This window comes from Engraulis encrasicolus, chromosome 11 (genome assembly GCF_034702125.1).
Source record: "Engraulis encrasicolus isolate BLACKSEA-1 chromosome 11, IST_EnEncr_1.0, whole genome shotgun sequence".
NCBI classification, from domain to species: domain Eukaryota; kingdom Metazoa; phylum Chordata; class Actinopteri; order Clupeiformes; family Engraulidae; genus Engraulis; species Engraulis encrasicolus.
The window spans coordinates 42,750,641-42,763,225 of NC_085867.1; the positions used below are offsets into that span (position 1 = coordinate 42,750,641).

General features: G+C 44.1%; 1 protein-coding gene across 1 annotated transcript in view; it reads left to right on the forward strand.

The window, feature by feature from the left end:
- Nucleotides 1-9,269: 9,269 nt before the first annotated feature.
- LOC134458390 (lysosome membrane protein 2-like) overlaps nucleotides 9,270-12,585 on the forward strand; it is a 44,797-nt gene continuing 41,481 nt past the window's right edge. The window contains exon 1 of the mRNA XM_063210689.1: nucleotides 9,270-9,801. Within this exon, the coding sequence (XP_063066759.1) occupies nucleotides 9,679-9,801 (123 nt within the window). The 5' untranslated portion in view covers nucleotides 9,270-9,678. The remainder of the gene's footprint in view (nucleotides 9,802-12,585) is intronic.

Here is a 12,585-nt window from a genome sequence, read left to right on the forward strand (position 1 = left end):
ACCTTGTGCGTGTGTAAGTGAGAGGAGGGGTTGTGTGTGTGTGTGTGAGTGTGTGCGAGTGAGGTGAGGGTGATTCCACGTTGACAGTTTCATTGAAGGCAGACCGCCATGAAAAAAAGCAGAAAAGAACAGAGAGAACGTAACTGAGTGTGAGTATGAATGTATGAATCGATAAATTAATTAACACGTTTTTAGCTGATCACAAACAGCTGGATTGCAATATCTTGAAAAGCTTTCATTTGAAAATCTACATATATATAAAACTCTAGAAGCAAAAGATATGACTCACCATGAATACACTTGTGGGAATGCAACACATTTGATTGCCAACTCACACAATGCTTGCATTGTATGATAAAAGAAGCTGAGGAAAAAAGCACATTTCTCTCAGTGCAATGTGCAAACTCAGGGCTACTGTCTTTCTGCTTGAGTAGAAACCAGTGTTGTCACTCACCACATGGTGAAACGTCAACAACAAAAGCATAATGGGAAACCCACATCAGCACAAGAATAAATCATCCTTATCGGTCATAGCCTTCTGGTAGCAAACATAATTACAGCGGGAAAACAGAAATAGTGTGTTTGAGTGTTTTGTAACATAAATGTCACTCATAAGCCTCTTATTTGTTGCCACAATTCTATGTTTGGGTTTAATACTGCAGATTTGGAAATCGGTAGTACTATCCAGAAACAGTAGGGGGCGATAATGGACTGATTGTATGCGTCACGTATTCATAGGGAGTCTCAGGGCTCCCACTGCTCCTGTGCTTCCGACTCCGAGCCAAAGAAAACGGCCAAACCCTTGGCAAACAGAAATGCGCTATAAAGCGTTCCTAGGTATTTGTTAGTGCTTAAACATGTCAACTTCCTATGATACCAAGTGTCCTGGGTAGCACTTTAGTGTCCTGTATACACCTCTGACTAATGTATGGCCAGAGCCAAGCCAACACGTGGTACGGCGTGCACAGACATTTTTGGGGGGGGGCAGTGCTCAAGGATGGGGCGGCAGGCATACTGAACTTTTGGCTGCTTTAGGTTATAGAGCCTATATTATATTGGGGCATTTGCATATTTTTAATTGTCAAGCATTTCTATATGATCATGTCAACATGAACCACAGTAGGCCTACATTGTGAATTTTACTCCTTTTTTTTTAAAGGGCATTTTTTGTTCAGTAGGGCATCTCATTCCTATTTGTGGACGCCTACTGTATGTGTGGTGGTGGAGTGGAGTGTGGGTGCAGTTCATTTCCAAAACATGCATTCTTCCCTTTGTCCTCTGACATATTGTCTTGTCGATTAAGTCCGTTTTATATTGGTCAGTCATTCAAACTGCACATGGATTTGTCTGAAATAATGATCGTTGTGGCACAAGAGTAAATGTGTGTATGTTTCAAAGTTGGTTTAACAACGAAGCTATATTTCAATTCATATACAGTATATTTATTACATATGAAAGCTATTTTGAATGTCCTAATAGGCCTATAGAACTGACATTACCCAGATGGACAAGGAGTACAGAAGACAGAGGACAGAGGAAAGGCTGTGGGTTTGGAGAAATAATTTGCACCCTAAAACTACTGTTTATTGAAAAGTCTGAAACAAAACAAGGCTTAACTGTTTCCATTCAACAACATTGTTGTGTAGACATACAGTGCCTTAGTGCATGGCTGAGTGGTGGACACGTGGTGACAGGACCACTAACAACTTTGCTTGGGCCCAGGACAAAATCATCTGAGAGAGCCCCCCTCTAAATACATACAATGCACCTTGTATTTGGGCCCAGGGGTGGATCACTGGTATTGGGACAGGGGGGTGGTGTCAGAGGCGTTGGACCCACGAAATATCGTAGAATGGGGCCCCTACAAGATATTTGGCAATTGAAAGCCACTGGCAGGGTGAGGCCGGGGGTGAGGCCGGGGGTTCCTGGCCCCTATGCCCCCCCCTCTGCTCCGCCCTGATTTGGGCCTAGGACAACTGACTCATTTGTCCCTTCTTGTTGGCTTCCCTGTGTGGAGTGTAGACAGTAGTTTGTGTAAACAGGTTTAACAAAGAAAAAAAAAACACAAAATGGATGTTGGACTAGCAAAGCCAAATATTAACACATCTGATGAAGGGCATGCTGCCCGAAACGTCACATTAAAATAAGAGAAACGGGAGACCGATGTTGCAGACTTATTCTTGAAAGCAAGGTTTCCCTAGCCTGATTATCATTGACTTTCAAATCTCTTAAAGACTTGGTCTGACCAAGAGCATAACAATGAACATTTCCCAAATGGCATTTTCCAAACGGCCTCCCTTGGTTTGCTAATAATTGTTTGCTTCCCAACAAAGTGGGAGGAGTTCCCGTATTTGCGGGAACTCAGAAAGTTACTAGCATTGCTCTTGACCTGACTGGTAGCAACGGTCACTAGGAGGGCACAGCCTGGCTATGTTTCCCATGATGCCGTGAAATAACGGGTTCATATGTAACGTACGAGTTCTTGTACCAAAACATCCACTTCACTGTCATTGAGTGTCTAGAGCCAACACGTGGTGGTGGAGAGTTAGTGGAGAGGAGTGTGGAGTTTGTGAAAGCAGGTTGGTTTCCCATGAGGGGTGACCCCCGGCCTGTGGGATCAGAGAGACTATACCAGCACATGCTGAGAGGGCTGTGCAGGCCGCAGATGTGGAAGGAATGCAGAGCATGACAGCGGGGTTCATACGGAGAAGATGGAGGAGTGTGTGTGTGTGTGTGTGTGTGTGTGTGTGTGTGTGTGTGTGTGTGTGTGTGTGTGTGTGTGTGTGTGTGTGTGTGTGTGTGTGTGTGTGTGTGTGTGTGTGTGTGTGTGTGTTTGTGTGTGTGTGAGAGAGAGAGAGAGGGGAGAGGTTTACATGGGCTGGGTTCTAAAGAATGATGTGGAAACATATTTCACATAGGCTGCTACTGTAAGTAACGTCTAAAACAAGTGTGCAAATGCAAATGCTTGCTTAACATAAATGAGGCGAAAAAAACAAAAAGTGATAAAAAGTCCTGAAAACCGCTTGATTTTTAAATATAGATTTGAAGCCTCCAACAGGAGGAGCATTTTGCATGTCCTTTCGAAGTTGCTTCTGAAGCTGAACAGCATCTGCAACATTGTGTTGACAACATGGTTTGCCTACGTATTTTTATGCTATAATAGGACAACTTAATACCAGAGAAAGTGTACTTTGAAAACTGTGCAATCTTGTCTGTGGTCTTTAGTCATTTCTTATGGGTGGAATCAATTGCACAAAGGGCGCCAGGCCAAAACACAGATAGGGCCCCCCCATACAGCCTCCCAAAATCATAATAAGGCCCCCGCTACCGAGGGGCCCTGGGCCTGAGGGCAAATGCCCTGCTTGTCCTCCTAGAGCAGTGTTTCTCAACCTTTTTTTAGGCAAGGCACCCTTTCAATTCATGAAAATTTTCAAGGCACCCCAAACCAACGAACCGTAACATGGCATCGCATCCGATACCACAAATGCTTAGAAAAGTAACACATTTGGAGACGTCACACGACCTACATTCAAAGTTGCAGCTGACTGGGGCGACCTATATTTACTTTATTGTGCGTAAATGGCATATGAAAGACTATACTGACTAGCATTAACTTATCAATTTAGACAAATATGTATCATATTACAGAATTTATTTATCAGCCACTTTTCCGCGGCACCCCTGAGGGCCCCGGCACCCCTGTTGAGAAACACTGTCCTACAGCACTACCTTTGCCAGTTCTCTTGATCTCTCAGAGTACAGATGAATGACAGTGATTTACATGGTGCAATTTTCCTATTTAAATGCCACTGTTGTATATCATAACAATGTATTCTGTTATTTATATTAAACCATAAACATTACTGTAGGGCCGGCCCAATCCTTTATGGGGCGATGAGCAAAAATTCATTCGGGGCCCCCCCATACCACCACCTACTCAGCATCAGATACTTAATAAGCTTAATTTACTTGCACGAGTGAGGGGCAGGAGCTAAGGACATCGGTAGGTTGTCTGTAGATCGTGTATCCATTGTGTACCCCTTACCCATCATGCACTGCCCTTCTTGGAGCAAACCTTGTCAAACAGAAAGCCATTTCTTTATGAAAGATGGTTGTACTACCCACCGTCATTGAGGTCTCCCCCCATATATAATAGCGCCTGTCTCTGTTGTAGGAGGACGTGGTATGTTGAGAAAGAAATACATGTGACAGGGGAAATGGTGGAGAGTTCATTTCTTCCTATAACTTTGCTGCTCACGGGTGGGGCTGGGGGGTGCTAAGCCATTGCATAGTTTGCTTCTGCCTCGGGCTGGCCCAGCATCACTGACTTTCTAAGCTGTTTACTGTACTTACGTCCAAGAAATTTAGCAGGCTTCAAAGAGGGCTAAATGAGGAAGTTGTTCAGATAAAGGAAGAGAGATTCATGCTTTAGAATTCAGCATTTCAGATTAGGGGTGGGCGATATGACGATATTAAATCGTGAATCGTGATATCAATACAAGATCGTCTCGAATCTGCCAAAGTAGAGAAATCGTATAGATCGTCTTGCAGTGAGGATGTCAGTATCAGTATCAGAGTGATGTTTACTTACTAGTGTTGTTGTCTTCACTTTATCACTTCACATTATTGTATTCCAATTGTGCACTTTATGAGAGTGTCATCAGTGTGTTAACATTTTACTAACTGCAAATTACAAATTGCAAGTATATGACAGTTGTTTTTTGTGATATGACATTTTTGCCATATCGCCCACCCCTATTTCAGATTATCATAGCTGAAGCAACAGGAGGATCTCCTCAGTATCCACATGCATGCTTGACCCAACAAATTAATCAACTTACTTACTTTCCACACAAGTGATTTTAATTGGCTATACGCTCACGCATGCACACACACATGCACGCATGCACGCAAAATAGTGAGGCAACGTGCTAGAGCTTTGTAGCCCTATCTCTAAAGCTGACAGTTCTCTGAAGCTAAAAGATGAAAAACAATCATGCAAAATGGTCATGTAATGTCAAAATGTGTAAAAAGTAATGCATCACTTTCTGCATTACAGAATAACCCACTCTACACTAAAAGGAGTGGGGGTGAGGGATCACCCCACCCCCCAAGCAATATCTGAAGAGTCTGTACTCAGGTAGGCCAGGAAAACAACATGTTTTGAACCCAGAATATGAGCCGCTATCCTCTTGCAGGCGATTCAGGGCCCCAGTTAAAAACAAGAAAAAGTTTTTGAATAGGTATAAGTTCTCTTTTCTTCCCGTGCCTGTGAACCTATTTAACTCAGGTCGTTAACTACCATCCTTGCAATGTAATGCCATGTATGGAGGCTGTACTAGGTAGGCATTTTAAGTATGCACTTTATGCATCTCTACGATGACACTTTATGTCTGTATGTACTTTTTTTGCATAATGTGCTGTCATGTGGTAGCTATGTATATCCAAGACAAAGCTGTCTCAAGACAGATTTTTTGAGTAACTTGCCCAACACTGACTGACTTGGTCATTACTGTTTTGGTAACAACACGCTTATACAGTATATACATTATAATTTTAGTTATGTTTTACTGTTCTTTAGTTTGGCCTATGAATCTTTACATTCTGTGACACCTTCAGTGTGTTCTAAAACTATTTTGAAATGTTATTTGTGAAAGGTAGAGTGCCAAGGGGTCTTGAAGTTGACACCAAAAATGTTCAAAGGCAAATATTGTTGCGTTTAAAGTCGAAATATTTATATTTACTTGATGCCCAGGCACTCCATTTCAACTGTGGAGTACCGGGTCTAATGGTCGAACAGCTTGCGGTTGATTTACTACACAAGTCGTAAGTCTCCCCCGTCCCCCCTGCAGTGGCACAGCACCAAGCCCCAGCCCAGAGGTGTTGTTCTGTACTGTGAAGGGGAGATCAAAGTTGGGGCTCTGCAACACTGGGGAGTTGCAAAGACAGTCCATCAGGTCCTAGAGGGCTGTCTGACAGTCATCTGTCCAAACAACCTTGTTGCGGGTCCGGTCCGTTAGCTTGGAGGCACAGGTGAAAAAGTTGGGAATAAACGGCCTGTACCACCCCACGAGACCCAAGAAGGACCTCACACCCTTCTGGGCGGCGGGCAGTCGCGGACGGCCTCCAGTGTTGCCAAATTGAGCTACTTGGCCGTTTGCGTGTAAAAATTACATTTAAAAACGCCCAATTTTTGGCCAAAGAAATCAATAGAATTGGGCGCGATTCAATGCTTTCAGGCAGGTTTTGAGCATTTTTTTTTAAAGATATGTTTTAGGGGCTTTCATGCCTTTATTCGATAGGAGAGTTTGAGATGGTGACAGGAAGCGAGTGGGTCATAGAGACGAGGTGGGATCGGGAAATGACCCCGGCTGGACTCGAGCCGGGGTCCCCGTGGGCATGCAAGCCCAAATGTGGAGGGCTTAGCGCGCTGCGCCACAGCGCCCCCCAGGTTTTGAGCATTTTTTGGGCTGGAAATCAGCAGCCTCATTTGGCAACCCTGACGGCCTCCACCTTGCCCACTTGTGGCGTGATGTGCCCACTACCCAACATATAGTCTGGGTAACAGACCTCCGGGCTAGCCAGCTGGCATTCGCTGGCATTGGCAACCAGGCCGGCGGTGCTGATCCAGCCGAGCACTTCTGCCAGATGAGTCCCATGCTCCTTCCTGGAGGAGCAGTAGAGGATGACATCATCTATGTACACCCCGTACGGCTCGACTCCACGCAGCACTTGATCCATGAGCTGCTGGAATGTAGCGGCCGTGCCATGTAGTCCAAAGGGCACGGTGGTAAACTGGTGCAGTCCTCTCGGGGCCCAAAATTCTGTCAGTTTTTGGGCCTCTGGCATGAGTGGCACCTACCTGTACCTCTTGCAGGATAAAGAGGACTGAGCCAGTTCGTATGTCGGACCCACTTTTGCCAGGACCTCGAAGGTCCCCTGCCATTTTGCCAGGAGACTCCTGGTGGACGAGGGCAGTGGCAGGAGAACCTTCTGGCCAGGGTTGAAGGTGCGACTCCGAGCTGTCCGGTTGTACATGGCCTTCTGCTGTGGCTGGGCTTGGGCCAGGTTGTTGTGGTCCAGGCTGCATAGCTCCTCAAGCCTGGCTCTCATCTTCAGCACATACTCTATGCTGGTCTGTTGTGGTTCTCCCTCTCTGGTCTACGCCTGTTTGAGCTTATCCAGGGCTCCTCTTACCCGACGACCAAAGAGAAGCTCGAAGGGGGAGTAGCCAGTCGAAGCTCAGGGCACCTCGCTGCATGCAAACAGGATGTATGGCCGCCACTGATCCCAGTCTGCACCGGTTGTTGCACACAAACTCCTTCAGCATGAATGAGGGTCTGGTTGAAGCGCTCAACCAATCCATCAGGGTGGTACAGTGTGGTTCTAAAAATGGGCCTATTGCCCAATAGGGAGTAGACCTGTCTCATGAAACGGGAGTTGAAGATGGTTCCCAGATCTGTAATGATCTCTCAGGAGATACTTACTCTCAAGAACAGCTGTATGACACAGTTGGCCACCGTACTGTATCTGTCGAGCAGTGATAAAGGCTTCTGCCAGGTCAGCGGCGTTGTTCGACGTCACTAGGTTGCGCTCCTTCACCAATATCCTCAGCTCTGGGTTCAGCATGCGAAGGAACTGCTCCAGGATAATGGCATCTCTGATCTCAGCTTTGGTCTTCTGAGCCGGGCACATCCACTTGGTGTACACAGGTCACTCAGCCTTGACTGCAGCTCCCAGGCAGTCTCTCCGTCCAAAAGCGTTATGGACCGGAACTTGTAGGTGTCATGGTTGGTTTGTCCATTGCGACATATGCCACATAGACTTTCCCCGTCAATAGGGCATAATGTAAACAGCCAAACGGTGTCTTGGCCATTGGTTAGCCAAAACAAGTCTTTCAAAAGTGGTCAGATAATGGTCAGGTATTTCCTTCTTTCTTCCCTTTTTCCTTTCATTTACATTTGTTAACTTTGTGAAGCACATTGAGTTGCACCTGTGTATGAAATGCGCTATATAAATAAACTTGCCTTGCCTTGCCGTGCACAGAGTCGCGTCTTGTCACCAGGCTAGGCAGGTAGCCGCTTGGGGCCCCCAAGCCACTATGGTTTAGTTTTAATGCTCAACTTTAAAATAAAATAGCGATGATTTGTTTCGGAGGTTCAATCCTTTCGGTTTTTTTTGGGGCCCCCACTGACATTAGAATCGCCTCTGGGTGTAAAGTCGACTCCGCTGCTATTCTGTTTCTTGTAGCAGTTAGTTGCAGATAGATAAGCCTCCTCCGACACACGTGTGAAAATTAGAGTGTTGAGGGGTCTTGAAGTTGGCACCAGAAAGGCTCAGAAATCAAAAACTGTGATTTTAATTTTTTCGCACCAGATGTGATATTTACAGGAGAATGTCCCAAAGTCCAAAAATGTTAGTATTCAAAAAATAACAGGGTATGCAAGTCATCTGGTATCTGAAAGGGCCATTCAGTTTAAAAGCATAGGTTATGACTGTACTTCAGTAGAATACAGTATTATGGGAATAAATGCAATATATTTGGACACAATTAGGCCTATACAGCAAACTACGAAAAAATATTGCAATGCATGCAATGCAATCAGGACAGTATTGCAGAAGCCTACTGTAGAAAAAGGCTTTGTCATAAAATACCTATACCAGGTTGTTATTCACCGTTGATTAAAAGAACCTTCACTATTGATAAATATTTGCACATTCTGTTAAAATTACACTTTTGACATCCATATTTTCACTTTTTCTCGGGGGGAGAAACCAACAAAGCCCCCAATTGAAGGCTATGATGTGTTATCTTCAGGACACTGGCTGGTCCATGCTTCCCAAAAACTCCTAGGTGCCCCCTACTCAATATCCACATCACTAAAAGTTTGTACAATAATTGTATAGCCTAGGCCTAATTACAGTATTTTGTTTCTCACATATCCATGCATGCGCAAAATGCATTTGCAGTATGTGTAAACTCAGGCTTTTCTTCCATTCTGTTCTAATCTATTCTATTCAATTATAAGTGCATTATGCACAGCAATGGCATTTCAGGAAGCATTGGCAGCATGAGGCCATGGCTGATTTCTAAAGTTTACGCACAAGAACATAGAATGGTCCATGCATGCTGAATGTGAACAAAGGTAGACTGAAAAAAAAGAGCTAATTTTTACTGGCTGAGCATTGCAGGACTCAGAGGGGTAGGAACGTAGCGGTCTTGTCCAATCAGAGCCCTACTTTCAGACCAGTTAAAAGATGACCTTCGCCGTCCGGAGCTCATGGACATTCATACACAGACATGGTGCATACATTAACACGCCCACGGTCTTCAATTTAACAAAAACTGTGTTTCTATGTGATATTTCAGTGGAGTGGAGACGCTGTGGAAAGGCAGAGAAGGGGAAAGTTCTGGTTGTTTCTGGCGCGAAAGCTCTATTGCAAAACTCTGCTGCAACTCTATGAGGATCTAAGCAAAAGTTATTCCAGTTCGTGGCGTGACCATCTGCTTTCCATGTAACGACTGGTGGTTAAACAGCATTGTGTTGCAACAACTGACAACAGTGTAAAAGTTGTCAGAATTCATTGTAATCTACGAGGCAAGCGCAAGTCCCATTCTTTGCCAGTTTGCGGCACATCCCAAGAGCCATTGCAAGTTAACTGTTTCTCTTTATAACCATGATGCGAATGCCATGTTGCGTCTATGCCACTGGAATTATCGCTGCTTTATTATTAATTTCGGGCATTGCTCTAATGATAGCAGATGTATTCCCACACTTGATTGCCATGAAACTCAAAGGGGTAAGTTTGAACTCTATATACTTCTTATTACTGGTTTATGTGATGTGTGTAAAACTTTTCGTGTTGGACATACATGTGAAGCCTTGTTGGGCTTATTGGTGCTTTGTTGTAGGACACTGACAAAATCGGTTAGCAACTTTGTGTGATGTGAAGTGTGCAACTGTTTTGAATTTAGGGAGTCTGACTTGAACAGCACGTGGAATTGCCGGGTTATCGCGACATGTGTTCCGGTGTGTATAAAATGGTTAATTAAGTACTTTGCATGAGAGTTTGCATTAAGGTTTTCAATGTGTTGGCCCACTTTCCTTAGAAATAGTAGGCTAAGTTAGGCGAATGACCCCCCAGTTACAGAATTGTCCTGCCACTGTCTTTCATTCGAGTTACCATGCACGTGCACGTGCAATGCATGCAAAGTGGAGTGAAAGTTGTACTATCTATTTTCCCAAATATCATTTTCGACTGGCGTTCAAATATTATACTCACGCGTACAAACACTGCATAGTGTGGTATGAATGTTTTATAACGGCATCTGTGTGACCGATAGTGTTGTTTCCGTTAGGATGACAGTGGAGTGGTGTGCTCAATTTGTAAACAAAGCAATGGCTGCTACGGACTGTGACGATGGAGTCACGACCCACGGCGTGGCTGTTGGTGTGTAGTCTGACGGACGGACGCATACGGTGCGTGTTGGCATGGTGGACGTTGGCTGTGAACGGTGGAGCAGGAGAGAATGCCGCTCAGTTGCACTCATGCCATGTATCACTGATGAATCGCTTCTCCTACTGTTGACGCAGTCTGCTCTTCAATAGCATACGTGTCATTATATATAAAGTTCACGTTAGTAGATACGCTCAAGATTCGTTTCCGTTTTCTCCTTGTCAACTTGTTGCATTTGACCATGTGGTCCATTATGTTGATTAAATGTACGGAGCGGCTCCATCCGTCGGAGCCAGGCAGAACTTTCCCGTGTACTTTCTATTTAAACGGATTAGATTACACATCCTGCTATGCCATGCTTCATGTGTTTGTGATCGCAGATTAAAGAGGGCAGTGGCAATGGTGGGCAAAGATTGTAATGATCGGAGTGTCCCCACCCTCTTCTTGTGCTTTGAAGTCCCGTGCCCGCGGAGTAACCGCATGTAGAAAGCGGAGCCACAGCCTAGAATAAAACTAACCGCGGAAGATAACCAGGCCCTTTCCTTCACATCACTGTACCATTATTATGCATCATGCAATCTCTCATATTAACCCAGCCGTTTTTAAGATGTATGACACCCCGGCATTTTCATCAAAGTATTAAAAGCATGATTTAAAGCCTTTGTTAATTAGGCCTACACATAGACTACCACTTTCAAACGTTTTTTTTTTTTTTTTTTTTTAGATTTCTGCCCAAGAACAAATGTTTGGGGTTTGGTACAAAATACACATTGCGCAGGTGCCAGTAATTTCCAGTGCTCCCTGTGTCATTACATTCTTTTTATGGCTCTGTTTAGTCATAGGAATTGATGACAACTTGCCCTGCGTGCTTCCCAGTAATCAAAATAGATTTGTTTTAAAGGAAAGCAGAGAGGAAAAAAGATAATTGTTTTGGCTAACCCTCCTTCCAAGATTACAACCTGGAAAGAGCAAACTAAACTGACCCACTTTCTCACACAGAAAGCCAGCGTGCTGCTGCAGGGGGGTCATATGATCACGGGACAATGGGGGCAAATAAAGTAATACTGCTCTGACACAGTAGAACCCTGAGAGTTGCATAGGTCTACACAACTGAGCACTTATAAGGGTGTTAAAAGTGTGTCTCTGGAAGTCTGGGTGTGTTCTGCCTGCCTGGTGTGATATGGCCTACACAACCGTGTTATTACATAGGGTTGTGTTTGCTGAGAACTTTCTTCACCAAGTTTTTTTTCCCCCTCTTCTTGTCCCGTGTATCTAATTCCCAGCTCCTCTGCCTGTGGTGCTGTTTTGCCTAGTTTCTTGGTCCTCATCTTAAAGAAGAAAGTGGCCTTCTTTCTGTTGTTTACTGTAGGTTGTCAAGTAACTCCCATATGTGAAATACAGTATGCTGAGCTATGTGTGACAGGAGGCCATCAGTAACTCCAGAGTGTGTCTGTCAGTCAGGATTCTTCAAGAACCTGGACTAAAATGGTCCATCAGAATGAAATCAGAATCTGCTGTCAAACTTAAAACACTGCACTGGGCATATGGCATGGCATGGGTTCATAGAGCATACAAATGTACACTCTAATAAAAAAATATATAATTCATAAATGTATAATGATGTTTATGCAAATTCGTGAAATTGTAGAGCCAAGGAGAATAAAACTTGTTGACCAGTATGGCTGTTGAGTGAGTTCACAATAAACAGATCACTCTAACAAGCTGTTTAAGTTACACGTATGTGGATATTAGAGCTGGGCGGTTTACGGTTAAAAAACCGTGATCTCGGTTTCACCTACACAAGGTTCTCTTTTTGATGAGAGACGGTTTTGTTGTTGTTGTTCATACTAGGCTATGTGCGTGAACTTCATACTTCGTGTCACACTTCATTTCAACTCCCAAGTCCACTGTTGCTTTTCTACTAGGATATGTCATCACAATTTAAGATGTTGATTGAAGCAATACAAATAATTGGTTAATCGCGCTAAAGAAGCTGGTGAGAGTGAAGCATAGCCTAAGAACCCACATGGCATGGATGAATCATGAACATTTAAATCAACTTAGCTTACATTTGATCTCACACAATTAAATAAAAGGCTATTCTAATAGGCTACAACAGTTCTCAGA